Raw genomic sequence first — 27,881 nt, 5'->3', positions numbered from 1 at the left:
CCAGGCAGAAGAGCTTTCTCTTTGCAATGCATGTGTCCGAGAGCATGATACATGTTTCTTTGCAAGTTGATCCTTACCTCACACTTCTGTTGTAATGAGCACAGCTGTAGGAAAACAAAACAAAACAAATCAAAACCCCAAGAAAACTCCAACCACTTTCTTGGAAGTAGGGATGGGGTGGCCAGGACCTTAAACTCTCAATGAACTATAGTGAGCTAAAACATGTAATAGCTACCTTTTATCTAGTGGCTGTAATATTTTAGTTGAATATCCTTTAAAAACTTACAGTAACACTCAAAAAAAACCAGCAAACAGTACTGAATACCTGCTGGCATCAAAACATGATGATACTGGAGTGTGGTAGAGGGAGGATAGTAAACCAATATTTCTTCCACCCAGCAACTAATGAACATGTTGAATTGTCAAGGAAATGCTTTACAGAAATATGTGATTTGAACATGAATTTATTTGGGGGAAAAAAAGATGTTGATAAATAACATTTTTAACTGATCTTTCATTTTATATTTGATGTTATTTTCATTGAAATGAAATTAAGACGTCAAGGGCCAAGTGCAGAGTTCGAGGTGCCGTGAAAAATCATTTGCTTTTCCTTAGAATTTTGTTTAGCATGGAATTTCAGATTGTGCTGTTGCTGCCTGTCTTGGAGTCAGAAAAAGTTACTTATATTTTATTTTTCTGCTGTCACCAATGAGTTTCTCACCCAGGTTAACCCAGCATATCATACACACTAGTGCAATCAGCAACTGTTCCAGGTTCATTCCCTTACTGCTGAGCCAAGATACAGATGCAATACAATGGCAATGAGGCAATTTCTTTGGTCTCCAGCTAGCAACATCCAAAGTTAAAAATAAAGGAAAAAAAAAAAGAAAAAGGGTGGGGAGGGAAGAAACAACCCCCCTCCTTAAGCAATATCTTTTAATACTGTACAGAACAGGAAGCACCACCAGAGGAAAGAATACTCCACATCCTCCCTCCGCCCCTTTTAATTAAAATTGATTAAAGTCTTGTTTTTGTAAGTCAGTCTATTCTGTAGAGTATCTTGTTTGAACTATTTCAGGACATTCTCAGCATTAGGTGGGTTACAAAAGTGCAAATGTTATTTTAACCAAAGCTGAAACCAGGACTTCCCAAAGTAGGACCCTGAGAGAGAGAGTCCTGTTGGAAGCATCAGGCTGTTTCATTAGAAATCGAAGGAGAAACACATGCATCTAGAAAATAAAATACACGTTTTGTTGATGACCTCCTTTTGACTTACAGTGAAAACCAGCGATCCTATGCCCTGAAAACCATCCTGATAACCTTGTACTCTATTGAAAGCGCTCTGCTTCGTAGCTGTATGGCGTTATCACCCCCGTGTCAGCTGACATTTTATATCCCAGTTTGTTTCGTTCTTCCACCAAAATTTTGACTTGTTTCTGGCACAAGCATTGTGTGGATGTGTAGTAAAGGGGTGCAGGCAGTCAAAATACACCCACATTTACACAAAACCCTTATATCTGCTTGAATTGGAGAATGGAGGGTTGTTTTTTAGATACATGGGAGCAGTTGTGTGTTTTAAAGGGAGTGATGCTTTTCCCTGTGTTACAAGAAGGGAGGATCCCACAGCAACCATGTGGAAAAAAAGGTGAAATTGGGATTTTAGGGGTTTTTTCCCTAATAAAGTTGCTCCCTACACATCTTGTGTTCAGTTAAGGTCCCACTACAGTGTTCATACTGTTGCTAGTTGGGAGGTACTGAACCCCATAGGCATAAGTTGTTTAATAAGGTATTACCAATCTCTTGGCACATTTAGGAGTTCAGCAATATTAGCTTTGAAGTTAAGACTTTTTAAAGAGCCTGGATGATGAGAAGGTCTTTCTGAGCTGTTTCAACTGACTGTATTTGAGTGCATTCAGTTACATTTCTCAGTGAAATCAGTCTCTGTGCAATAGCAAGTCTTCAAAGCCCCATAATTCAAACAAATCTTCTATTTGCGTAACTACTGAAACAACTTACGGTGAGCACAGCTTACTATAACAGCATAATATCTTGTTAATATTGCTGAGTTCTAATTGAAAAGTAATGTGCTTTTAAAATAGGGGGGAAAATAATTTCTTTGTTAGTTTTTTAACTTTATGTTTCTAATTTCAGATCTCCTTCCCATTCCAGAGGAAGTTAGAGATGCCATAGCTTTAAAGTCTGTTTTAGCTGCCACTCAAATGTTCACTTTCTGTAAGAAAATCTAAACCAGGAGGTATGCTATTTCTCCTGATGTGAAAGTCATTAAAGGCAAGTACACTGCAAGTTCAAGTGCTGGTGGGTCCAAGAGAAATTCCCAGCCGCGACAACGTGAACTTGAAAAGAAAGACAACCTTTCTTTTCAATGCAATGGTCCATGTAGCTGTAGCTTTCAATTGCATCATCACCACTAGCACATTGCTTCTAAAAATCCAAATGAGATCTCTCTTGATTTGGATTTTCAGTCAAAGGTGTAAGATGTAGAAGGAAGTGGTAGCAGCTAAATCGGGAGTTAAAGCCACTGCACTGCTGACCTCAGAAGGATTGTCTGGAAGAAGGAGACCTGAACTAAGGAAAAGCTGGGTTATTAGTTATCATACTTTCTCCCTATATCTATCTATCTACGGATACATGTAGATAGATTGATATACACATTTTACTTTTCCAGTGTTGTTTGCAATTAGAAAAAAATGGAAGAGTAGAAGATGAGTTTGGTGTTCTCCTCCTTGGTCTTCCTTGGTGCAGGGCAGCAAATCCTTGTCCGCAAGTAAATCCTCTCTAACAAGTCAAGATACGTGGGTAACGTCATAGCACTCATCTCTCCTGGGAATGGGTTAGCATTAGGATAGCAAATACCAGGCAGAAATTATTTATGGCCATGCTAACATGCCATCGGTCTGTTGTCTCTGTGAAAGGGCAGAAAACCCCATTTGGATTTAGGGCAGTGGCATGTCAGTGCTCCCTGGTTAATACAACTTGGGGCCAAGTGGGCATTGTGCCGGTACTTTTATCCAACAGCTCGCTGTCTTTCATCAGCATTTTCCTCCTTTCACTGATTTTCATGATCCTGTATTTGTGAATGAGCTAATAAATTGCAATAATGTGACAGAGCTTGAAATGAATTCAGCTTTTCTTTAATGTTATGTGACTGACAGTAAAATAGGTAAAGAGCTCGTCTTTTTCTTGGTATTTTTGCCCTTACCTATACTAGCAGTTATCTGAAAGGGACATTTGAAAGTTAAAAGGTGCATTTGTGCGCCATGAGAGAGACGGACACCTGGTACTCAGGGGAAGAAACGTAAAACATAGGCATTTCCCATACAGAGGCACAGTTTTTAGGAGATAGTTATTTATCACTGCCTGCTCTGCCTGAGTGTAATTTTGGGGCAAGTGTCTCCCTTTCAGCTATTACAAGTCCTTGGAGATCCAAGAGTGCTCTTCATCTGGCAGGATCAGACTCAGAGAAGTCTGATGAGCATGTTATGGTCTTCGCCAACAGGGTTTTGAGTTCATACCCTTGGGGTGGTTTTTTTTTTGCTGCAATGGTTTGTCAAGGGACATCTCCCCCCTCCAAAGTGTACTGACCCAAATGGATTGTTTTCTAGAGGGAATTATAGATAAGAAAGGTTTTGCGCACAGGGTGGGACCTCTGAGAGGATGTGTGGCAACGCACCATAAAGAAATACAGATTTGCTCTCAATGCCTCTCAAGAATTTGCTTTCAGGCATTCCCAGGCTCTGGATCTTGCTGGTTGTGTAAAATACAGTGTCGCTGTGCCATGTGTCTGTCTGTTGCCTGCGTGTGGCAAAATCTTCTGAGCCCCACTCAAACAGGGCGTAGTTGAAGGTAAGGATCTCGTGTGGATGTGACATGAGGTGCTTTTTGTTTCACTTTCACCCATATGACCATTCATAGATTTCCTCTTGTCCAAAATCACTCAAATACGTGAAACTGAGCTTTTTGGAGTTATTTGAGCAGGTGGGAAGAGGGCTGGCTGGCATGGAAGTGAAAGCATGGGAGCCCTACCACCATTTGCTGCATCTGCTCTTTCTTACATCGCTTTCAGATAATGAAATAACATGAATTTGGTCCATGTCCTCTGCCACTTTTCATTCACGTTTGGAATTGCATCTCTCTTAACTCAATAGCATGAATCCAATCCAGAAAGACTGCCGTGACTTCAGAGTATAAGGCAAGAGAACAGCAGCCAGGTGCCACGAGTAGACTAGACTCAGGCGGGCTACTTCACCAGAGCTAAAGTATGTATGTTCAGATGTATAGGAAAAAGTCACAGAATTGAAGATTTGGGGCAATTTTTCCTTTCATTTATCGCAAACTCATTTTTTTTAAAGTGCCGCATCAGTTGAAGCAGCATGCTAAAAAGAAATTAGCTGTATCTTAAGAATCTGGCTATATCTGAAGAACCATGAGGGGATGGACTCTCTTCTTTAGTGGACACAGAAATATGTTTTCCTTTTGTGATGTACTCTTTTTCCCCCACCCCACCTGTGGCTCATTTCACATGTATCTTCTTGCAGGTTGGGTCTGATCATCACTGTCCAAGAATCGCAACTCAGGTTATTCTAGTCTTCACAGAGATTCACTATTTCTATCTACAGAAGTGCATTGCCTCAACGATGGGTGATACTGTGATCAGGCCAGGTGACAAAACTGAATATAAGGCTGACAAAATAGCTGTTAAATGAGCAGGTGTCTGTGTGGTGGTTTGGCCCTGGCCAGATGCCAGGTACCCACCAAAGCCACTCTATCACTCTCACCTCCTCAGCTGGACAGGGGAGAGAAAATATAACAACGGGCACGTGAGTCAGATAAAGACAGTTTAATGAAGCAAAAAGCCACGCATGGAAGCAAAAGCAAAACAAAAAATCTTATTCTCTACTTCCCATCAGCAGGCAATGTCCAGCCACTTCCTGGGAAGTAGGGCTCTGGTACGCTCAGCGGTTGCTCCGGACAACAAACGTGAAACAAATGTCCCCCCCTTCTTCCTGTTTTCCCCAGCTTATATTGCTGAGCAGACATCATGTGGTATGGAACATCCCTTTGGTCAGTCTGGGCCAGCTGTCCTGGCTATATCCCCTCCCAAGTTTTTACCCACCCCCAGCCTACTGGGGAAATGTTGGGGTAACAGCCTTGGTGCTGTGTGAGCCCTGCTCAGCAGTAGTCAAAACACAGGTGTGTTATCTAGCTACCACTGCACAGCACGGTGAGGGCTGCATCTCAGGCAGACCCATTACAGTCTGTCACTGGGGAAAGCTCTGAAATTCTGGTTATATCCACCCAGAATGGTTACATTTGCACTTATCAGGGAGTTGGTGGTTGGTTCCCATTTGATTGCAATTTATGTCTAGTTGTCAGTGTGCGGGTGGAAAGAAGCCAAGTTTTCTATCAAGATGACAGTTTGGTAACAGATGTCTAAAGTTTCCCAACACATTTAGCTCATGTGACAGGAATCATGAGCTAGCTTAGTAAAGCTGAGCAGTTGGGTAATTGCAAACCTTTGCTCCTTGCATTTTCTCATTTATATTTTTTAGCTGCCCTTGGTAAGATTTTTTTTTTTTCACCACATTTGTATTTTTGGGAGGAAAAGCTTGAAAAGTTTTTCAGAGTAATCGTCATCCTAGGAGGCAATCACTTATTTAAATGGTTGGAAACCTCCAGCAGTGCAAGAAGCCACATGTTTTCCTCTCCCATTCTGCATACCAGGCATTGCCCAAATGCTTGGGCTGTCGCTCCTGTGCTGCTGTTTCAGAGTAACGGGACATGTGGATGATGGTATTTACTCCTGATCCCCCTGATCACTCTCCTTTCTTGCATGTGATGCCTGTCTGTGCTGAAGAGGAGGCTGAATCAAAGCATTTTAATTAGCAACTCCTTAGGAGTATGTATTTTATTTGGAGGGAGAGGCAGAAGTGGTGGTCCCAAGCCCCAACTCTTCTATAGGAGGGCACTAATACTCATTAAAGCAAGATTGTCACAGAAAGACAGTTGTTTGAGTGAGGTTTCAGTAGGTATCTCTCTCATTCAGATTTGCAAGAAACCTTGGAGAAGAGCTTGGGAAATTCTGCAGGATGCTTGTGTTTGAGCTAGGTCTGAACATCTCCTCCTCTGTGCTGTTGTGTCACAGCCCCTAGGGAGAAGATAACCTTGTCTGTTAGCTACAGGAGTGGACTATAGGTTCTATCAGGGTTGTTTTGGTGGGGTAGGTGACAAAACTCCGTTTCAATAAGCAAAAAAGTCCCATTAAGAGTGCATTGGGAGTTGATACCTCGCCTCCCACAAGCTCTTGTGAAAATCTCAGCCTTAATTTTAAAATCTCTTTATCAGAGAACTGACTTTTTGTTGTTCCTCCCTATTCGGCTCACACATTCTCTGTATCTTTTCTTTTTGTGCGCTTCCAGCTGATTTTCTGGGCGTTTTAGTCTGTGATAGCTGGGGCAAGAAGCTCAGTTACCAAAATATCCAGAGAAGGGCTCTTTCTTAATTATGTCTGATTAAACTAGAGTCAGAAAACGCCCTGAAAGTTTGATCCTTGCGTGTTTGTAGCTTCAGAATGTCACTGAACATGAGTGTGATGCTAATCAGCATTCATGCCTCTGAGCTTGCCTGAGATGTCTTCCCAATACACCTCTAAGCTATTAATTTAGGCATTTAAATCACTAACTCTTCCAAAGGTCAAAGAATCATTTTCTTGTTTGAAAAGTCTCAGAGCACTGGCATGTGGCTGCATATTTAGAATATAACTGTCTTTCTCCTTTGACTGCTAAGAACCTGATGGGAAGAGGCTGTGGCACCTGCAAAGCGGTACCCAGAAGAAATACACCCTGACCGGGCGCACTTGTGTTTTCAGCACAGAGTGCTGTGTTAGGTCCATGTCATCTTGCACAAGCGTGGCCAAACTGTCTCTACCATACATCCTATATCTGTTATATTCCCAATATATTCTGTTATATATTGTCTCAAGCATCCTCCCCAGTATCTAAGCATAGCAGATTTCTTCAACCTATTCCGGAACTGGATGTTTTCCTAGGGACACACCAATATTAAATTTTAAACTTCTGTATTTCTTTGTGCTGCCCGCCTGCTGCTTTGAAAAGGTCCCTTTTCCTTTGGAGGTGGTAAAGTAAAGCATCACATATGTTTTTCACTATAATTTTGACGAGCGAGGAGCACATGCTGCAAAACCTTGGGAGTTTCTGTTTAGGGAGCAGCACACTCAAATTAAGGAATTTGGAGGACAGGAGGTGAACTCATATTCTAAATTTCAGGATGAGGATTATACCCTGATTTAGGAGAAGGCTTGGGCATATTTGCATTTTGATATTTTTATTTAAATGACTGAAGAGATTTATTCTTAACCTTTGCAGGGCTGAAGTGCGTAACTCCTGTTTATAGGAATTTGATTTGAAAGTAGACTTTGACCTTTGTAACTGGGAATAAAACAGAATTCAGATGTGACTGTTGTTACCAAGCATGTGAAGGGCTTGCTTGCTTGATTTTACATGTGCTTTGGTTTCACTATATATTTTTTGAATTTCTTTTGGGTTTTGGATGCCTGTTGCACAGTATCTAGAAAACTGCATCAAATATGTTTTATATGCTTCATTGCACTTGCACGTGCTACTACACATAAGCAGTCTGTCAAAGAGAATTAGCTAAGAGATTTCAAAAAGCAATCACAATAATGCTGCCAATACATTTTCTAAGCAAAAGAATAAATACTTTTTTTACTTTAAAAGCCATCAGCAGAGCTTTCAGCTTCTGCAACTCAACACACAAAATGTTGGGATTGGAGCAGCAGGTTCCATCTCCCATCAGACTGAGAGATTTTTTGGACAATTGGTGGAATTTGCAGGGGTTGGGATTAGCATCCTGCTTGACTTGCCAGCACCACGCTATGTCTTACCTAGTTTTTGTCCTCTCATGTTGCATGATGTGAACTATATATCATTTTTTTAGGACTTGGCCATGTTTCAGGATAAGAGGTATTATAGGGGGAAAATCATTTCCTCTCTCTGTCCTATATGTTTTTGGAGATTCTAACCCTTCTGACACACTGCTGTTTGGCATCTCTCATCCCCTGCTTGCTCAGCATTGAGAAATCCTCACTAGTGGCCCAGGGGAGAAGATGGGGTAGCTGGTCCCATGCCTTCCTGGGAGCACAAGATGGCTTCCCTTCACTCCCAAGCCTTGCACAAAGGTAATGCAGGGCTTCTTGACCTGAAGTTTTGCATCCATTGTTTGGCTGTTGAAGAGAAATTTTCCATGCTGGGATTTCATCTTCCTAGCAATTCTAAATCATTAAAGGTATTTAACTGGTCTATACATTTATCATGAAAATTAGACCCGTCTCATGCTCTGTCACCCCTAAAATGATGTGTCTGCTGTGATTTAGAAGGGAATGTATAAATACGTCTTTCCTTTAGCAAAGGTTTTTTAGTGACAGGTTTAGTATGCACCTCGTGATGAGTATAAAGCAATCGATAAGCAGCTGTGTCACACAAGGTTGTCCCAAGTTCAGAACAGGCTTGCTACTGATTGGTTTCCAAAATCGGATGCATCAGGCTGCTGTGGCCACAGGAGCCAGGTCACCAAGAGGATCTGGTGGCAGTATAAATAATAAAGCAGAGCTTCAGTAATTTGTCGACAGCACCCCCAAGATAAAATTGCACTTTATTGCATTGGATTTGGAGCTTGATGGTGTGACCTTTCACCTTTCTTGACACGTCTTTTTGGGTTTCCCTTTTAACTTTAAATGATTTCTTTTTCTCTTTCTCCCCCAATGTCATTGTGATTTTAAATAGACTGAAAAAGGTGGTTTGAAGGGAATTAAGTCAGTAAATCAATTCAGTCCCATTATTGAATTAGAGACAGGCATTACGGAAAAGGTACATTAAAAGGATAGACAGGTGGATACATATATATGATCATGGCTAACACTATGGTGTTTTATCTTTACACTGGCATTATCATGCACGAATGAAGCATCCAGGTGAAATAGCAGATGGTGGTCTATCTGTTAATTGCAAGATACTGTGGCTAAAATTAAGTACTGAAAACCAATCCAGCTCCCCCTTTACACCCTCCATGCCTCTCTCCATAATCCCGTCAATGCTCTTTTCCCATACAAGTCTGTGTCACCAGCGGCCAAAGGTTGTACACTCATGGGGACTTCTCCGGCAGCTGAATGTCAAACTTTATTGAGCGGGTGGATCCTGTTCATCCATTTCCCCTCCAAGCCTTTCTAAAAATATCATAAACCTTGACAAGGAGCTATTTTAGAGGAATCATATTCATGAGGGTAGTCATGGGAAGCTTATTTTGGCAGGCTTGCATGTGTTTGATTTGCACGCTTCCTTAGTCAAGGGCTTGGTGAACTTGCGTTGTGAGCCAGTTGGACATGGGCTTAAGAGAGAGCATCTGGATTTTGGGACCTCCTGGGTTGGGATGTCTGCTCCAAGTGAGTTTATGGGAGAAAAGTAGTGAAGATATTCATACAGGAATGTTGATATGTGACTGAAGTAATTCATTTCAGGCATTTGCACACCAGCCTGCAGCTTATCGGATCTGATTTCATAAAACCTGGCTGTGATTTCTCTCCAGGGACCTTAATGATCTTGCCACTTTCAATAAACGTTTATAGAAACTGCTGCCAGCCTGTGGATAAGAGAAACTCCTATGAGAGACTTTATCTTCCAAAAATACTTAAAGACACCAAAAAATACCACCCACAAGAAGATCAGTAGAAAATGTCAAAATGTAGTGTTTGCTGGGTAGCTGGAGCCGAATTGCAGTACCAGACGTTTGCATTGTAGGCATGCAGTAGGTATGTTTGCTTTTCTCACTTGGAAAACTGTGCACATCGGAGAGATGCTATAATTGGGACCAGCAAAACAATGAGTGTGAATAAAAGCAAACTGTAAGAGATAAGATGGAAATTAAGCTGGTAAAGGCCGTTCCACACTCATGCCATTCGGGTATGGTATTGCACAGTACTCATGTTTGCACCTCTAAGAAATTTGCATTTTTTCGCATAAAAAAATCCAGATACGAAGCCGAAGCTGCCTTCTTCGCCAACCTGAAACTGTCTGATTTCAACATCATTGACACCCTTGGAGTTGGAGGGTTTGGACGAGTTGAGCTGGTAGGTAACCTTTTCTTCTTTGAAGTTTGTGTGATGTCCTAGAATAAATACTGTGTTGTGAGTCTTTTAATTTTTCTGTTATTACACTCGAATAACTGGAAGAAAATTACGTGATTTTGTATTTTCTAATGGTTGAAGAAAATTAATTACATTTTCTGGGAGATCAAAATGTACAAATAAATGCATTGCAGTAACCGAGAAGAATGTATGTATTGGCTGAGAGAGAAGCACACATCTCTCTCCAAGTGGTGCTATGTTTATGGCATCGATTGCCTTTTAAAAACAAACTGAAGAATTGTATGGCTGTTGAGTGCTAAGACTGAAAGAGCAACCTAAAATCTTACTTAACCAGAACTGGAGCAATGGTATGATGTCTCCTCTAAGCAGTTTCTAATTCAGGTCTGGGGATAGTTCTACTTGATTATCATGAAAGCTGTAGATTCAATGTCTGAACTATGACAACACTTCACAGAAAACTGCTTAACCTTTGCAGAATTTTAGAGAAAGGACAAAATCTGAGCTTGCTTTTTCCTCTGCTTGGATTTAGAGCTGTGCAGTCTATTAAAACAAAGCCTGAGCAGGAGGAGACTGAAATGGCAGCCATTGTGTGACCCATTTGTAATATCATGTAAATACAAAAACTGATAACAGAAGGAGGGAGCTTAGTTTAGATCATGGTGCTGACCACAGAGGAGCTTCTGATACCAAACACCAGTACAGTATGTTAGGAACTTTTTTAAGTTAGGGGCAGAAAAGGGAACAGAGTTACTGCTGCCATCACGAAATTTTGAGGAAATCCCCACTCTATAACCCTGCAGGAGCCACACACATCCATAGTGCTGAGAACTGGAAAACCAGCAAAATGAAGTTTTTCAGTGATTATTTGTGACGTAACAGGTAAATTCTGTGTTGAGAGTGCGACTCGCTCTTCCATGTGATTTACTTCTGACTTTTCCTGTTTGAGTGTATGTAAAATTGTGTGGAGTAGAGCATGTCCATGAGAACACTGATCCCTTCCTGGGGGTTTGGGCTTGGATTATTTGTTTATTTGTTTATTTATTTATTTATTTATTTATTTGGTATTAGCAACTGTTGTTTTGGAAGAAAGTCACAAGAGTTCACCCATAGCCTGGGAAGGCTGTCCTTTCCCCACTCCTTCTATAGTCATCTGCTGCTGAGGATGTTTTAGGACAGGAGTTTAATTCAGGTTGCCCTCACCCTCCCTTGTGAAGGCACTTCACCCTCTGTTGATAACAGCATAAAGCTCAGGAGATTTGTCTCCCAAATCAACATCACCACTGGCTTCTCCACCTGAGGTGACTTGTAGTGAGGGACCCACCAGTTTGGGGCTTGTTTTGAATCTTCTGAAGGAGCTTGTGATGATTGTTTTCACTTTTAAGGCTTTTTTGGCATGTGATGTCAAGATGTTTGAAAACCTCAGGATGTTGCTGGGAGGGTGCATGAGTTTGTCATCATGAGGGATTGCTTATGAGACCCTCAAACCACACAGATATGAAAGCAAATTGGATTGTTACTGATGGCCATGGGCCAGTCCCCTACCTCTGGTTGCTCACAGAATTAATTTGGAAGCTTTAAGATGTTGGCAAAAACTAAATCTTAGCAACACGTGACGCTTGGCCAGGTGTGAGGAAGAGCAGGAGTGGATGTCCTCTGTCACTTTAATATATCAGATCAGAGTCAGGTAAAAATACTTAATTCTTAGGAGACGTCCAAATCTCAGAAGCCTCCAAGAAGCCCTGTTGCAACCTACACAGCCTGCCAAAGGCTGCTGATGGGAAAAATGCTTATGTCACCTCATAGGGGTTTTCTTCAGGGATGGGTGCCCTTCTGCTAAGCAGGAAAATGCTGGTTAAGGTAATTTTCTGTAGCTCTTAACTGATACTGAATGGCATACAGAGGGATAAAAGATACTTAAAAATTTAGCTTGACACTCCAGATGTTATAATTTTTCTTTACCACTGAGGGAAATTTTGTTATTAAAAGAAAAAAATACTCTTTTTATCAAAACTGAGCCTAGAATCACTAGCTCTTGCTTCTATCTTCTCCATGAAAAATGCGTTTTACAGTTTAAGGCTAAAAACTGAACTAGTGCGAAACATGTTGGAGGAATTGACTCTTTTATTGCCTGAGTGCGTTACGGTAGCCTGCTAGTGCACAGCAGCATTGGAATTTGTTCCTGGAAAATATCCACATTTTTGTGCTTTCTAAGAGTAAAACTGATCAAATAAATAAAGTGCATCGCAGGGAAGAGGATTTCTATAACTTAACCTCAGCCACTGGGGGCAAGCCCCCTCAGGCCATCTCTGTACCCTTCAAGAGGGCAACTGGTGGTGTCTGGTTGGAAACTGGAATGTCTAGGGCTTAGTTTGGGTCGTGCTGGCTGAGAAGGAATAACGCTTCCATTGGTCTGCATTTTAATTTCTAGGTGTGTTTTTTATCAATATAGGCTGGTTTTCCAGACAGGTCTGTGAATGCTGGCTGTTCGAAGAGGTCACCCATTCAATACATTCATACATGAGTACATGGCTTTGTACATAGGAGACAGCCTAAAATTGAAATTATTTTCAGTTTTCTGGAGAATACACATGGAAATATCTTTTCATCTTGTTTTTCTAGGTGGTTTTATTTTTTGTATGTCAAGAGATATTTCCAACAGATTTGCTTTGCTGTTGTACAACATTTGTTCAGGTTTTTGATGGCTACCTGATGCCTCTTGCAACATACCTTGTCCTTATGGATGCTGTTCTCCTTCTTCATCGCGAACAGGACTATGTAATCAACTTTTATCCAGGCTTCTCTTGAGAGGAGAAACCAGCTGAGTAATGGCTGTGCTATTTTAGACAGGGATCAGCTCTGATGTTGGAACAAGTGCAAATAAAGGCTTTTCTTCACTTACAGCAGGACCCCTGTGGTCCTAAATGTTTGAAAAGCAAACAGGCAGGTTGGAGAGACCACAATCTGCCCAGGGTCAGCAGTGCCACATTCCTAGGACAACCCTCCTGCATTTCAGAGGGCTGCCAAGTAGGTGCAAGCTGCTCTGGGACGTGTCTTGCCCAGCTGGTGGACACCTTCCTTAGCAGGGCAGAAAGAAGACAATAGGAGTGACTTTTTGGTTTTTAGTAGCATGGATTAACAGATGCATCTACTATTTTTTGCAGCTCAGCTTCTCAGCACTGTGTCAGTTGAGCATTTTCAGTGTTAGGAACCAGTGCCTCAACGTTGGAATAGGGAATGTCATCTCAGGTTCATGTCCCACAAAGCACCGCTTTGCAGAGGACAGGGATGTAGGTCAGGTATCCTCAGCCTTCATAAATCATCTCTGCTGAACTTTATTGCTCTCATCTTTGTTGTTTAATTTCCTTTTAATTTAAGTCCCGTGTTTCTAATCATCTGCCCCAGGTCAGTTATTTTGGAATTAAATCAAGATTATTTTAGACAGCTCTGAAATAAATGTGTTGGAGTATATGAACATAAAGGATTAGAGTCATTATTGCTGTGAAATCAGTTTGTGTAGGTGATGGCTGAGCACAGGTAGATGAAAAATGAGGTCCATGCCTGAACACATGCATTTGTGTTACATTGATTTACACAGTTATCGCTTCCAACAATCATTCAGTGATGGGGGAAGAAGAAGATTTTAAATCACTCCTGTTGTTAGAAAATTGCAAAAATAATGTATTTTCTCAACGCTCCATTGCAAGCTTGATTGAGACTTGGTTTCAGCTACGTCTTTGTTCACTCCTCAGGCCAGATATGCCAGTGAAAATGTGTAGACTTACCCACCATCCTTGCATGTACGCAAGCTTGGAGAGAGCTGTGCCTTCTGCACTGCTATGGGTAACATATGGCTTGGGACAATCTGAAGGCAGCAGGCAATAGACAGATTAAGGACAGTCTCAGTTTTCAGCCCTGACTTGACAAAACATGTAATCATATGTTTTAACCTTCAGCAGTTTTGCAGAAGTTGGTAGCACCCAGAGCACATATTTCAACCATATGGTCATTAAACCTCACGCTGGAAGGGACCCAAAGTGATGGTCATCCAGGCAGAGTCAAATATACCTAACCACTTCTGACCAGTTCTCCTTAATTTGTTGTTGAAGTCTTTAGGGAAGGAGGTTCCCGGGAAGGTTTTTCATAATGTTTAACATCTCCCTGCTGTAGCCTGTGTTAGGCTTGAAATACAAATACCTACCACCCTTGAGGCTGGGTTGTGGGTACTTGAAGACCGTGATCATGTGAACCTGAAGACCTTTTTTCTTTAAAAGAATAAATGTGCTGCTTTTGAGCATTACATCTAATTCATGCTTTCTAGGCCTGTGATTGTTCTTGTTACTCCAGCTGGCTCTCACCTCTTTGGAGCGATGCCCAAACCAGGCACATTAGTCCAACCTGGACCTTCCTCTGCTCACACAGAGCTGGACAACTAGGGGCAGCACTTTGCTGCTACTGAATGGTCTCCCTTTTATTTCAAGTCATCACTTCAATTTGTAAAAACTATTTTGAATTCCCTTGCTCTTCTCAAAAGTGCTCCCAGCCCTCTCTGTCTTGATTTTAATAGGTGCAAAGTTAATAGCATTCTTCTTATTTCATAATCCAAGTTATTAATGAAAGTGCTTTGTGGTGCCGTATACTAGACAAACCTGCTTGAAGTCCTTTTGGCTTAATAGTGGCCACTATGAGCTGAATTCACTTTACAATATGGAGATTAATAAAGACATAAAAACGAAACCTTAGTTCCAAGCACATTTCACTAAGGCTATACAAGACCTTTTTTAAATGGACAGTATGGCACTTTTCATTTTTTATTCGGGTTTTAAGAGAAATCTGGCCACGGATTATGAAGTGCAATCAAATTTATTATAGCCTGTTTTGTAAACAAAACCATTAGGGAATTAATTAGATGACAAGGAAAAAAATGCCTTAATTGTCTTCCAGTAGACTGACAGATGCGTAATTCAGAGATTTATTAGTGGAAATTTCCAGTTGCATAGCTATCCTTTTGTTCCAGCTGTTACAAAGCTTTTTATTAGAAAGATCAGTCTTAGTCTCTTAATTTTTATTTTTAATTGTCACGAATCCTTTGGCCTCCTTTCTTTTGAAAGAATGAGCACTTTGGATGCCATCAAGGTGAAGAAATTGAGGTTTAAGTGAGAGATTTGAAGATCAGGTACCTGAGTAAATCCCACATTCATCTGACAACAGAACTGCTGCTACTGAGCTGAGCAAAATGCTGGTTATGAAGATTTGACCCTTTTTTCCCCTTCCCTTCTTAACTACATGCAGGATGCTTAATTTTAATCATATTGTCAAATGGGGCTGGGCCACTGCAGAGCTGTGGGGTTTTTTTTTCCCCTTTTATTTTTAATTCATAATGGAATTAAATACAACCTTTGTAGATGGAAACATATTCTCAGGGCTTGCCCGTTAATGGAAAGGGTGTCGTCAACATTTGGAAAGATGAGGTGCTGTTTGTAGCCCATCAAATATTGTCAGAGGCCGGATCAGGTTATGAGCTGTCAAGTCCAGCTTAGGCTCCAGTTGGAGGCAGGAATAAGACATAAAAATAAGTGCTATATTGCAGACAAAGCCAAACTCAGGAGCAGGGCAGGATCATGTATGGGGTTGGAGAGTTTAGGCCCATGTGATATTTTCAAGAAACCACAGCAATGAGTTTTTCTGTTTGGTTTTGCGTATTTTATCTGTATAACCCTTCTTCTGCTATTTACTTTTTATTGGAATGATTTTAGGCATGAAACTGTTTACATTCCTTCTTTTTAGGCTTTTCCTTCTAGACATTTTTGAAAAATAATATTTACCTCTGGGCTTTATAGAAAGACACAAATTTTAATATATTTCCCAATGCTCTTGCTTATGAAGAACTTAGTTGTGCATGTTGTCGAGCATTGAATATCAATTTTCAGTACGGAGATCAAAACGTAGAATTACAGATTTTTAGCACAGTTGAGTATTTGATTAAGCAACTTCAATTGTTAAATAGCTGAGGTTTTCTAAGGACTGTGCATTTTTTAGTGTATACGTGGGTGTACTCATAGAGTTTGATTTTGCAGTTTGTTTTCCTGTAGACTCCTGTAACACTCAGATTGTGGTACAATATTTAGTGCTTTCCCAAGTGGTTGAATCTAGACTTTTTCAAAGAAAATAAGGTCACTGTCATGGACAGTTTGCACCCTGCTGCCCACTTGTAATTAATTCTTGATTCATCCTTCAACATTTCAGCCTGCAGTATACCTTAAAGGCTTAATTTTTACTCCATGATTTTTCTTTCCAACTTAGGTCTTTTTTCTTAGTCTTGATTTATTTTCCAGCCTAACCCAGTCCAATCACTGTGCTTGTTCGCACACAGCACGCAGCTAACCCAAAACCAATGTGATGTTGAGCACAACATGGAAGGGATATAGTGAGAAGAAGTACTATGTAGCCTGCTTGTAATTTGGATATGCAAACTACGATTTCTCTCTAAGCCTTAGGTCAGGAGAGTGGCTGAATCTGGCCTTAAGGAGATGTGCAAAACCATAATGGAGTGATCTGCTACTGAGCACCATAGTAGGCTTCGAGGCATAAATACGAGCAAGATACTCCCTTGCTTGCCTAATAAAAAGAAATGCTGGGGAGAAAGAAGGTTGTAAGGCAAAGAATATTATAATGGGGAAATCTGTTCATCCTGGAAGAATATATATTTAGTACTAAAAGCATGCTGTACTCTTTTGCTGGGGGGGGAGAATTTGCTGCTTTGTTCATGCAGCAGTTCAGCTGTTGGGATTAGGAGAGCTCAGCTTGCAAGTGCTGTGTTCAGCAACAGCTGCTGCTATTTTTGTTGATTCGAATGCATCTAGCTGGGAAATGGTGGAAAATAAAAGACCTTGGACATACCCATCAAGCAAAAGCATTTGCACTTCAGTTCCCAAGTGCTGCAGTTGAGTCTGTTACTATTTGATGTAATACGAAGATATTCACTTTTCATGATAGCACAGATTTCTGGCTCCACTATATCCAAATAATACAGCCCTTTGTAAAAGCATCTTTGTCGTTACAAAGGTATTGCCATGCCCACACGGGTAGTTCAACAATAGACATGAGCAACCAGAAACTTGTCTGTGAGTTGTGGACACAAGCGTTCAAGAAAAGCTTCTGTTCAGCTCCTAAAAAGCTCACCATTGCTGTGTGTTTAGGAAAAAGCTACGTCTCCAGAGAAAACGAAATATTTTTTTTACTTGCACAAACGCTGCTCCCTGTGTGATCCCATTTAGCTGGGAGCCCAGCCAGCCCCCTTGAAGATCAGCTGAAAAGGCTCCTGAGCAAGGTTTTTGTAAGCATGGCATCCAGACGCTGTGAAAGTTCATGTTCATGTACCTCCAGTTATATCAGTGAGAAGAAATATAGAGGTTTTTGAGTGGCAAACACCATTCCAGTTGCAACCTCTACGTAGCTGCCAAAATGAAGGAAGGATAAATTATAAATGTAAAGATGTGTTCAGCTCTGCTTTCATACCCTTGAGTCTGTTGCTCTTTCAGAGCTTCAGGGGTCTGCACAGGGTACCATAGTGGCAAATATTATCTGTAGCAGCACCTTGGAGAAAAAACCACAATCATAGAGCTTCTTGGAAAACCAACAGCCATGCAATAGCTGTAACCCACAGGCACAACATCTGCAGTAAATGGGAATTCAGAAAGTCAGAAGTTCTTTGCTCTCTTCTCATAGAAGATCATCATGGAAGAATAGAAGATGATGAGGCGTGAATGAAATAGATGCAGTTAAAATAGCATATGCTTAGGCTAGGTATAGCAAGGTCCAAGCACCTCACTAGTCTTCACTGAAAATAAATCCTTCTTTGGGGGATTGTTCTACATTCTGGTCAATATTTATTAACGTTTACAGTTTCTCAAGGTCAGCTTGCGTTGTGTCAGTTCAGCCGTCACTGGAGTTGCACGGAAATTGCTTACATTGCAGACTATATATAATACACATATATGATTTATAATAAATAAAGGTGGAGAAAGAGGAAGGATCAGAAACATACAGATACACCCATTTACTTTTTTTTTTCCATCAAGGTCTGGATTTTGTCTCATCAATATCCATTTTCCCAGAAAGTCTGAAAAAGCCTTAAGGTGTAAAACCGTGTGTATTTGTACATGAATTATAGCGTGTTAGAAAAAAAGTCAGGCCGTTAGTGCATTGTGTGTTTTGGAAGTTGCAGAAGTTTACACCATAAAGCAAAGCAGCACTTTTGGAGCAGTTCCAACATTTTCATATAAGCACAGGGAGCCCAGGAGAAGCCAGCTGAGATCTAACAAAACAAGGACTTGGAAAAGCAAGAGAGGCTGGATCTCTTCTCTTTCTCTTGTCCTTCTCTCTGTCTCTCCTTCTCTTCTTTTCTCCTCCTCTTCTCCCCTGCATTTGCCCCTTATCCCAGTCCTGTAGCATTGCTCTTCTGCTCAACTTGCTACCAAGACATATTCACCCCCTTCCTAATGGGCTTTTTAAAGTTTCTTTACTGGAGCATCATTATTTTCTCAACACTGAAATGTTAAAGATAGTCCTGTGAATTTAACTTACTAGCAGCAAAATGTAGCCCATTCTCCTGCCATGTTCTCTTCAAGGGAACTTCTCCTTGAATGTGTTTTCAGATAGTGACCCATCTGTTTAGGTTCGCTCAGGGATAGCTTTGTCATGATGACTCAGGCTACCCAAAAAACACCTGGTGACATGGGAATGGGGCACCACGCTGAAGCACAGCCAAAGGCCGTGACACCAGGTGGACAATGCTTCCCACATGACTGCAAGTCATGCAGGGAGAGCACGGCTGTGGGGCTAGCACAGAAGAAAGCTGCTTGTTTCAACTCCTGTCCACCCTGATGTCGTGGGGCTTCCTTGCTTCAGAGGTCTAGATAGGTGTCACACGTGGAGGACAGCTGCCTGTTCATGAGGTTGGCAGTCACGATGAGCTTGTGCGATAGGAAAGAACTAAGAGGAGTGTGACTCTTCCTATGTAGCCCTGTCCAGTTAATACCTGCTGGTTGAAGATGCAGCCATGGCTCCAAATGTGAGTGTGGTATCGCATCACCACAGTGCTTGGACCGGAATATTTTGCAAAATATACATATGGGTATATTTTTAAAATTATATTTATATTAGATATGCATATAAACATATATGCAATATATATTTTATACATATTTTATATCTTTATGCAAATACATATATACACAAAGGAAAAACAACTGCTTCTTATTCTATTTTACTTCTACAATTGGCTCATTTATTTGTAAACATCTCTGCTATCAGTTTTGTCACTGGGATGCAGTTCATTTTCTGGATCAGAATCCTGCAGAATGACCTAATCTAATTATTTTAATTCTTCTCTCTCTGACTTTGTACATCACCTCTTTAAGGTGGTGTTTGGACTTTATTTAACTGTGCTCCCTCTTGTGTGTTTTGGAGAGAAATTATATTCCTGTTCCACAACTTACGTCCTCCTCCAGATGTTCTTTTGTGACAAAGAGGGCAGGAGCTCAAGCAGATTCACCAGAAGGGAGTCTGACCAGAAGAGCATCAGTAGTAACTACAGCTTTACCAAGATTCACTGTTTTGGGGATGATTGCACTGGAAAGGATGGTGTGGCTCTGCTCTTGGCAGAGGTTTGCTGTTCAGCCTGCTCTACATTTTGCGATTAAGTCCATGCTAGTTGGAGGGAGAATTGCAGCCATGGACTGTGTGCCAAAGCTCAGTGATGAGACGGACATAAAATGGAAAGCTGAAACGTGTGTGAAGGTGGAAAGGGAGGGAGTATACTCAGTGCTATAAATTTTATTTCTAATTTTTCCCAGCCACTGGGCCTTTCAGCAGATAAGCGCCTTTAATATTATCATGGACATTTACAGTGGCCTTGATGTTTGCTCTTACTATCAGTGCACTGGATCTCCAAGAGAGATAATTTTGGAGGGTTTTGCACTGATGAAAGGACAATGACTGGGTAAGGTCAATGCAAGGAGAGGAGTGAAAAAAGAGGAGGGAAGAGACCAGAAATTCTTTTAATTTGAAAAAAAAAGGTTGAGGGAGATGGAGGCTGGTGGTTACCCTCTGTTGATCCTCTTAGTGGCTCAGCTGCTTTCAGAGAAGAGCAATTGAAACCCAAGGCTCCAGCAGGTCTCCACTGAATCAATAGTTCTGGGGCCTTTGAAATATAAGATGTTGCTTCCAAGTGAGTGAAAGCTAATCTCATGAGCTGTGGTGGAAAGAATGGCTCCTTTGCAAAGTGCCTTCCATGGAAAAACTGCATGCTTTTCCCTTTTCTGAAGCTTTTGGGAGATTTTTGTGGTGGGTTTCTTTGGGAGGCTGAGATTTCTGCCCAGCGTACCCCCCTCCTGAGCTAAGAGTCAAAATCCTTGTGGCTTCTGTGGCTCCCTCTGCTACTTTTCTGTTTATAATTGAAAGACAGTGTGTCCTTAACAGCTCTTTCTCACCTTCTCAACATTAATCTTTTTTTTTTTTTTTTTAAATAAAAAGTCCAGGTGGCTCCTGGATAGGTTTTTTTTTTTCTGCTTTTGAAATGAGATTGCAATTAGACATGGGCTTTTTTTCTATTAACTATCATGAGCTTAATATTAAAAGTTACTTTTTATAAGAATAATAGAAATGACCTGGAGTTCCCCAGCTTTACATCATGTAAATTATCCTCACAGTTACTGCATTTGGCAGAAACACCAAAGCAAGGAGAGGACTCAGGCACATTGAAGAAGGAGGCTCTGCAGGGTTCATTGTCCAGGAGGACAACCAGGTGATCTGAAATTTAAGCCTTAGATTTTGTACCTCAGCAGCTTGTTTTGGTGCATCAGCACGCTTAATGCAAATTAATCCCCCCGCGCTCTCAAATTCTCGCAAATCCTCTGCCTTATGAAGCACAACAGGAGGGGGAATGGAAAATGGATCTAAATTCTCCTATGGTGTTAGGTCAAAGTCTTGCATTAACTAATTGTAGCCACCCGATTGTTCTATATTTAAACATATGTGGCAGTGATGACATCATCAAACACCAAATAAAACCGCTGCCTTCTGCTTCCTTATTGTAATTTCCTTTCCGATGCTTATTTTGAAACTGTGCAGGAATAGGAAAGCAGGTTACTTCCTCAGACTCTTCATCATATGCCCAGGCATCCCTGAAAAAGCAGTAATTAATAAAAGAAATAGCCTTTTTAATGAAAGACACAAAAATTAGGTAGTCAGAATCTGTGGTATTAAAATGATAATACCAGCAGGGGACACAGTGGAATTTATTGATAGTACCCTTTATTCTGTAATATTGGAATTTATTCATCTGAGCCTTCATCAGGTTGTTGTGTTCATTTTTAACACTGATATCTAGTACGGATTACCGTTAGAAAAACAGGAACTTATGTTTCGAGTAAGGTTTCTTTTTAATGTTTCAATTAAGGTTTTTTTTAATGTTTCATGTCCAAATTGACCAAGAAGTGTTCAAATGTGCTACTGGAGCTATTTTCTTGGTTCCACTGTTCATTTATTATTTGTCTGTGGACAGCCTAACCTTAAAAAATACACGCTGAAAGGAAACAAATCTGATCTGTAATATCTAATAGGGATTTGCACAGACTTCTGTTTGAAATAGTGTGCATGGCAGCTGATTGCGCTTGTCCATCACCAGATGGACAGGTCTGGTGGGAAACCAAGCAATCTGGATTACCGTCAAAAGCAAGAGGAATAAGTTCTCCAGAAATATATGCTTAGTCATACTAAACATTAATTTTTTTTGCAAGTTTTGGTAAATTCTGCTAAGCCCAGATTTTACCATAACTTCATTATGTCTTCAAATAATATCAAATAATTTAGTTCAAACAGTTGAACTAAAGTCCTTACACCATTTATTCAAAATGAAACAAAAAACCCCAAACCCTACCCCCAAACTAAAAATGTTTTTATCACTTTCAGTCTGCCATAAATGCAGAATTTCTTTCTGCTTTGAGCTGTGGTCAAACCACATAGCAAAGTCAGCACTGTGTAGCACCAGTTCAATAAATAACTGGGCAGCTCTACTGCAGAGATGAGGAAAAATGTTTTTCTTTATTTTATATGGATTGTTTAGGTCTTTGTACTCTGTCTTCCTGAAGATTAAATAGCAAACACAGGCTTCATGCAAAGATAATAATTCTGAGTCTCAGTGTGAAATACAGAATAGTGCCTTTGAAAAAAAGAAAAGTTTCGTGTGGGCTTGGAACTTCTTGTGGCTGAGAGGAAAATAAGAAGCCACAAATCTGGGGACCAAAACCCCAAGTGGTTTTAAAACAGATAGAGAAATACATGTGTACATATATACACTCTGAAGAAGTTAATGATGAAAACTTTGACCGTAGACAGGTGGAGTCTCATTTATTAGGGTTTATTTCTGAATCACTTGTGGTGGTCTTGAAAATCTCTTTGCCAGCTGAGAATCGGCCTTTTGGATCTGTATGTGTCTTTGTGGACATCAGAGTACCAGTTTGATTTCCAACAAAGATAGGATGCTGAGGATACCATTCCTCCTTGCATTTTCCCTGCGACCTGAACCATTAAGTGAACAAAGCAGATGCAGAGGAAACTGTTCAAGGTTATGGTATGCAGCCTGGGAAAAGTATGCATCTCTGTTACCAAGAAAATACAGAAATAGATATTATATTAAATAAATTGTAGTTGCATTAATGTTGTCTCCTAACCTAAAAAAAGGCAAGCTGGATTTCTGATGGGGCTTGATGACAGACAAGCTGCTTGTCTGCTGTCTGAAGCCAAATTCCTACAAGAAAATCAAGTGGCACCTCTTACTGTAAAGGGGGAAAAGCATTTAACTGGCAATATTATTGTGAGCAGCTGCTGCAGGAATTTAGCAAACTAAGAGGCCTGGTAGGTCAACAACAAGGTTTCTTTCTCATTTGGTGGTGACTAAGAGGGGATGGCCAAGATGGAGAGGATGTGGCTGCCATCCAGCTGTCTTTGGGATGGGTACCGGTCCCCCAGAGTGGGCTGGGGGTGGCTCAGGGTTCAGAAGTTACCAGGGTTACACCAGCAAGCAAGCAAACAACTCCCTTGAACTTCATCTCGGGAAATCAAGCTAAAAATAGATTGCTGAGGCTTAAGGTTAAAACTAAAGACGTGACCAAGCAGTGCCGTTGAAAAGCCAACTCTGCTCATCCTCTACAAACATCCAAGGGCTGTATTTCACTGCCAGAGCCAGTGGATTTGTTACTAGCTATAGAAAAAGGTTTTGTGGAAGTTGTACGTTAGCTAGCAACACCTTCTGACCTGAGAATATCGCTGATGGTTGGGTTTTCCCTAAAACACAGGGAGTTTTAGAAATAGCTGTTCAATTTAGTAATAGGCTGAGTATTTAGAAATGGGGTCCATACCGAAGTGCAGCTGATGACTGAAGAGGTGAGAGGAATTATTTGAAGGTAGGGTGGTGGCATTACTGGGTCCCCATGCAGTTGGGCTGTCACAGCTTGGCAGGGGGGATGTGCCCTGCTTCTAACCATTGTGTTTGCCTGCTTTACGTAAGGTCCAGTTGAAAAGTGAAGAATCAAAAACGTTTGCCATGAAAATACTGAAGAAACGTCACATCGTGGACACAAGGCAGCAGGAGCACATCCGCTCGGAGAAGCAGATCATGCAAAGCGCGCACTCAGACTTTATTGTGAGGTACTGTCCCTCCACCTTACACGTTGCCGTGACAGAGCAACCCACAGCTGATCTCAGCATTTCATAAAACCGCACAGGAATAATCCATCCATCAGCAGGAAAACCCTTTAGCCATAGCTTCCCTGAAAGGAACTGCAGATATGGTGCATGGAATAAGGTCTTCTCCAGGCAAATGTGAGATTACTCTGCCATGTCCACCCAAGCCTAAACTGAACTTGTGTCTTAACCGGTTTGCGTCAGTCCCATGCCATGCTGACATGGCTTTGTGGCTTCTGGAGCAAGCACACCCCCAGCCCGCAGCCTGAGCAGAGCTTGCGGATGCCGGTGGGCAATGCTTCATGTAGATTTATGCACCATGAGTTGGCATTGCCCCTGCTCAAGGTTAGTTTTCCTTTTTCTTCTGAATTTCTGATTTTTCCTTCCCACAAAGGGAAGCTGGAAGGCAGGGTTTAATCTTTTGAGATCATGCGCTGCCATGTGAATGAAGAGTTGTATCCAGCACTTCCCTTTAGGGTGTATTAGGTAAATCCAGTTCAGTGTCCCTTGACTCATCATGGGCAAATGCGCTAAAACCATATCCTTTCCCCCAAACCTAAGCAGATGCAGTTCTTCAGTGAATAAAATCAGGTGCCAGGCATTTTTGTTTGTTTTAACCTTAATAGCGATGTTCTCTGACTCTTCAAGGTTTGTGAGTATTTGTCAGCACGAAGCAGAGATGGTTCTTTATATGTTTAGGTCAGGATAAGGGCGGTGGGTGGTGGGGACCTCTGGCAGGGCAATGCATTTCACCAAGCTGGAGGTATCTAAAAGGGCAGCCTCTCATCCAAGCTAAGGGTGCTTTGTCCCACCCTCAAAGAGATGCCTGAAGCACTTGCCTTTTGCCGGAGAAGATCAACCCCACCCCAAAAATTGCTCTGGAGAGACATACTAACCCAGGGGTGAAACCAAACCCCTGTGATAAATGCAAGGGCAAGCAAGTGGCTGAAACGGCCACCCACCAGTCACTGAGGGGGTGTTTCCTTCCTGGGCTGATCCCTGGGATTCCCCCAGAGCCTGCAGCTTTGCTTCTGATTCATGGGTGACAACTGCAGCCCGACACCCTGCCTAGCTGCGGTTTCCTTCACGCTGTAATATTCAATTCACAAACATGCCCCCGTTACCTAGGCTAGAGCCAAATATAGCTTGTGGGCTTTTTCAGCCTATGGATTTATTTTCTGAAGCCTGAGCTGTCTTGGGATGCGGATGTAAAGGGAGCCAAGAGGGGGGACATTTTGACACCATTTCCAGAACTATCCCCTCCTAAATAAAAAGCCCAAGCTTTTAAACATTTCTTCATGGAGCCACTGATATTTATAGCTAATAAAATAAATGCTTCTTCATTCGCACTTTTATTCCTTCAGCAGGCAAGTGTTTTTCCACAAGTGTGTTAGCTGTAGGTCTTTTCCTTACATATCATGCAATAATTCCTATCCTTTACAGTAACAAGCCTCCCTTAACTATTTTTAATATCCTGTGGAAATCGTGCACTGGGGTGGGACTTTCTAAGTCAAAAAGTCCAACCTATTGCTGTTGCATGTGCCACAGCTAGAGAATATCTGGTTTATCAAACTCTGTGTTGGCTTTTTGCCCTCGCTTCAGCTTTTGCACATCCACGGGGCTTTGAAGTTGTCTTACAGTTTTTATCCTAAAATTATTCAGAACCTGTTTATACCCTTTCTTGGACCAGCTGGGATAATATTTTTCTGGGTGGTACAGGCAGAAATCGTATCACTTCGGTAGATTAATTGTGTTTTGAGGTGTTGGGTGAAAGGTGCATTTAAAATTATCTTGGAGCAAGGACACAACCTCTGGGATATCAGAACAGGAAAGAGAAAATTTCCAAATAACTTGATTATTTTCTTAATTCATCATGAAACTGTTCATTGAAAATCTTTGAAGAATAGTTCAGTTTGGTTATTAAAATGCATTAAACCAGGCAAAAGAACTAGAAGAGTACATACCATAAATAAAATTTGCTCATATATAAGCTAAAAAAATCTCACAGAACAAAATGCTCTGGGTTTGGTAAAGGGCCAAACAAGTGTTGAGCAGTGGATGTCTGCGCTGGATCTGCAAATATTTAGGTGTAGGTGAATAAGAAAATACATAAAAAATTAATTCAAATATTGTGATGTTTCAAAATTAAGACTGCTCGATCTACTAAAATAGTGCAGTTTTGTCCCATATAAACTGTATGCTTCCATTACAGTTGATGAACAGTATTTTTTTTTTCTGCACATTTTAGGCCAGTTTTGACACCCATAAAATTTTCTGGAAAGCAATTTTTCAGCAGGGCTATCTTAACTAGAGAAAGTAATGCCTTATTTCAGTAGCATTAAAATTACTGGGCAATTAAAGCATTTATTACTCATATTTTGGATTCTGAAATATGTAGGTTTTCTGTAAGCCTTAATGTAGATGAAATTTATTAAGATAAATTATATTTTGTCCAGCTGGCAAGAAATAGGATTTTTTTTGTTAAACCCATAAATTTAACCGTATGAAACAGTCAGTAAATTTGTTCCAACTTTTTCTGAGAAGCACATTACAACTGAGGTTTTAAATGTCAACATAGGTAATACTGGAGTAAGGAGAGGTCTGAAATACTGCAGGGCGGGGGGCTTCTTTTAAATTTTGTTGTGGCCGCAAATAGTAGCTTTTAGGTACAGGATATTTCTCAGGTAGATAAGCACTGAGCATATCCAGTACCCAAAGTCCTGCCTACATCACAGCTGCACCTGCTGGGATCTTTTTTTGTTAAACATACCAAAAATAGAGCGAGTAACTGCTGCAAAGCTGTGTGCTGGATGCTACGCAAACACAGACAGGAGACAAACTTTGTCTAACATTGTGATGTGAAAGCATATTGGAGCCAAGCTGCAGCTGCCAGCATGTTTTGCCACATATCTTAAGTTAAATATTAACTAAATGCCTTCGAAAGGAACCAAATCCTGCTGTATTTTCCCCCTGGTCCATCACACAGCTCCATAAAAGATACTAACAACTGGATTTATCACTAGCTAGGAAGAGCTAGAATCTGCAAAACCACCTGTTTTAGTTTATGTCATGTTGCATCAGCCCTTTAATTCTTAACTTTTGGAAATTCCCATTGCACCAAAACAGAATATCCTCAGCATCCCCTTCTGCTGTGAAGCTCAGATTTTTAAAATTAATTTCTAAATAGTGCGGCTGCAAAGAAACCTTTCCAGTATCTGCATATGTTGTTCCTGCAGACCACCTGAACCAACATACTCACACATGTAACAAGAAGTACTAAATAGTTCAGCATTAAAATTAAGTAAAACAGCTAATACTGAATTCCCTATTTTTATTTCTATGATTTTATAGTCCCCCTTGTTTAATATATCATATTAAACACAGAGCACAGGTTTTACTGCACAATTTAGATTGCACTTGAGAAAGAGAATGGGTTCATAAAGCCTGGCCAATCTATTTGTTTAGGCAATTTTTCTTCCACGTTCAGTCCCTGGGAGGAAGATGAAGAGCACTTTCAGATACCTGCGTGTCAGTGGGTTCTCTTTAGACTTTACCAAATCAGTGGATTTAAGTTCTGAAATGAATCACAGACTGGGCAGCGCTCCTATGAAAACACAGAATCACGGAATGGTAGGAGTTGGAAGGGACCTCTGGAGATCATCTAGTCCAACTCCTCCGACAAAGCGGGTTAGCCTAGAGCAGGTCACACAGGAACGTGTCCAGACAGGTTTTGAATGATCAAATGGAAGGGAGACTGACAATCTGCAGCCAGACTCTGTAGTGTGAAGAATAAGGTGATGTGGATGTTATAAAAAATGTTAGGAAAACTTCTCTTTCAATCACGTCTAGAAAGCCATGTCAGGTTATGCCATTAGAAATGGCAGATTTTATATGTAGCACCCAGAGTAGTGATGTCCTGTTCTTCTGAGGTCCACGATAC

At 41.0% G+C, this 27,881-nt stretch overlaps 1 protein-coding gene across 2 annotated transcripts in view; it reads left to right on the top strand.

Annotated features, from left to right (window-relative positions):
* PRKG1 (protein kinase cGMP-dependent 1) overlaps positions 1-27,881 on the top strand; it is a 527,430-nt gene that overhangs the window by 487,645 nt on the left and 11,904 nt on the right. For both annotated transcript variants that reach the window (XM_086467486.1, XM_086467485.1), the window contains exons 10-11: positions 10,084-10,180; positions 23,766-23,905. In XM_086467486.1, the coding sequence (XP_086323612.1) occupies positions 10,084-10,180; positions 23,766-23,905 (237 nt within the window). The remainder of the gene's footprint in view (positions 1-10,083; positions 10,181-23,765; positions 23,906-27,881) is intronic.

The sequence above is a fragment of the Leptosomus discolor genome, chromosome 6, assembly GCF_034619465.1.
Source record: "Leptosomus discolor isolate bLepDis1 chromosome 6, bLepDis1.hap2, whole genome shotgun sequence".
Lineage (NCBI taxonomy): Eukaryota > Metazoa > Chordata > Aves > Leptosomiformes > Leptosomidae > Leptosomus > Leptosomus discolor.
The sequence above is the reverse complement of the archived record's forward strand: the minus strand, read 5'-3'. Positions and strand labels throughout refer to the sequence as shown.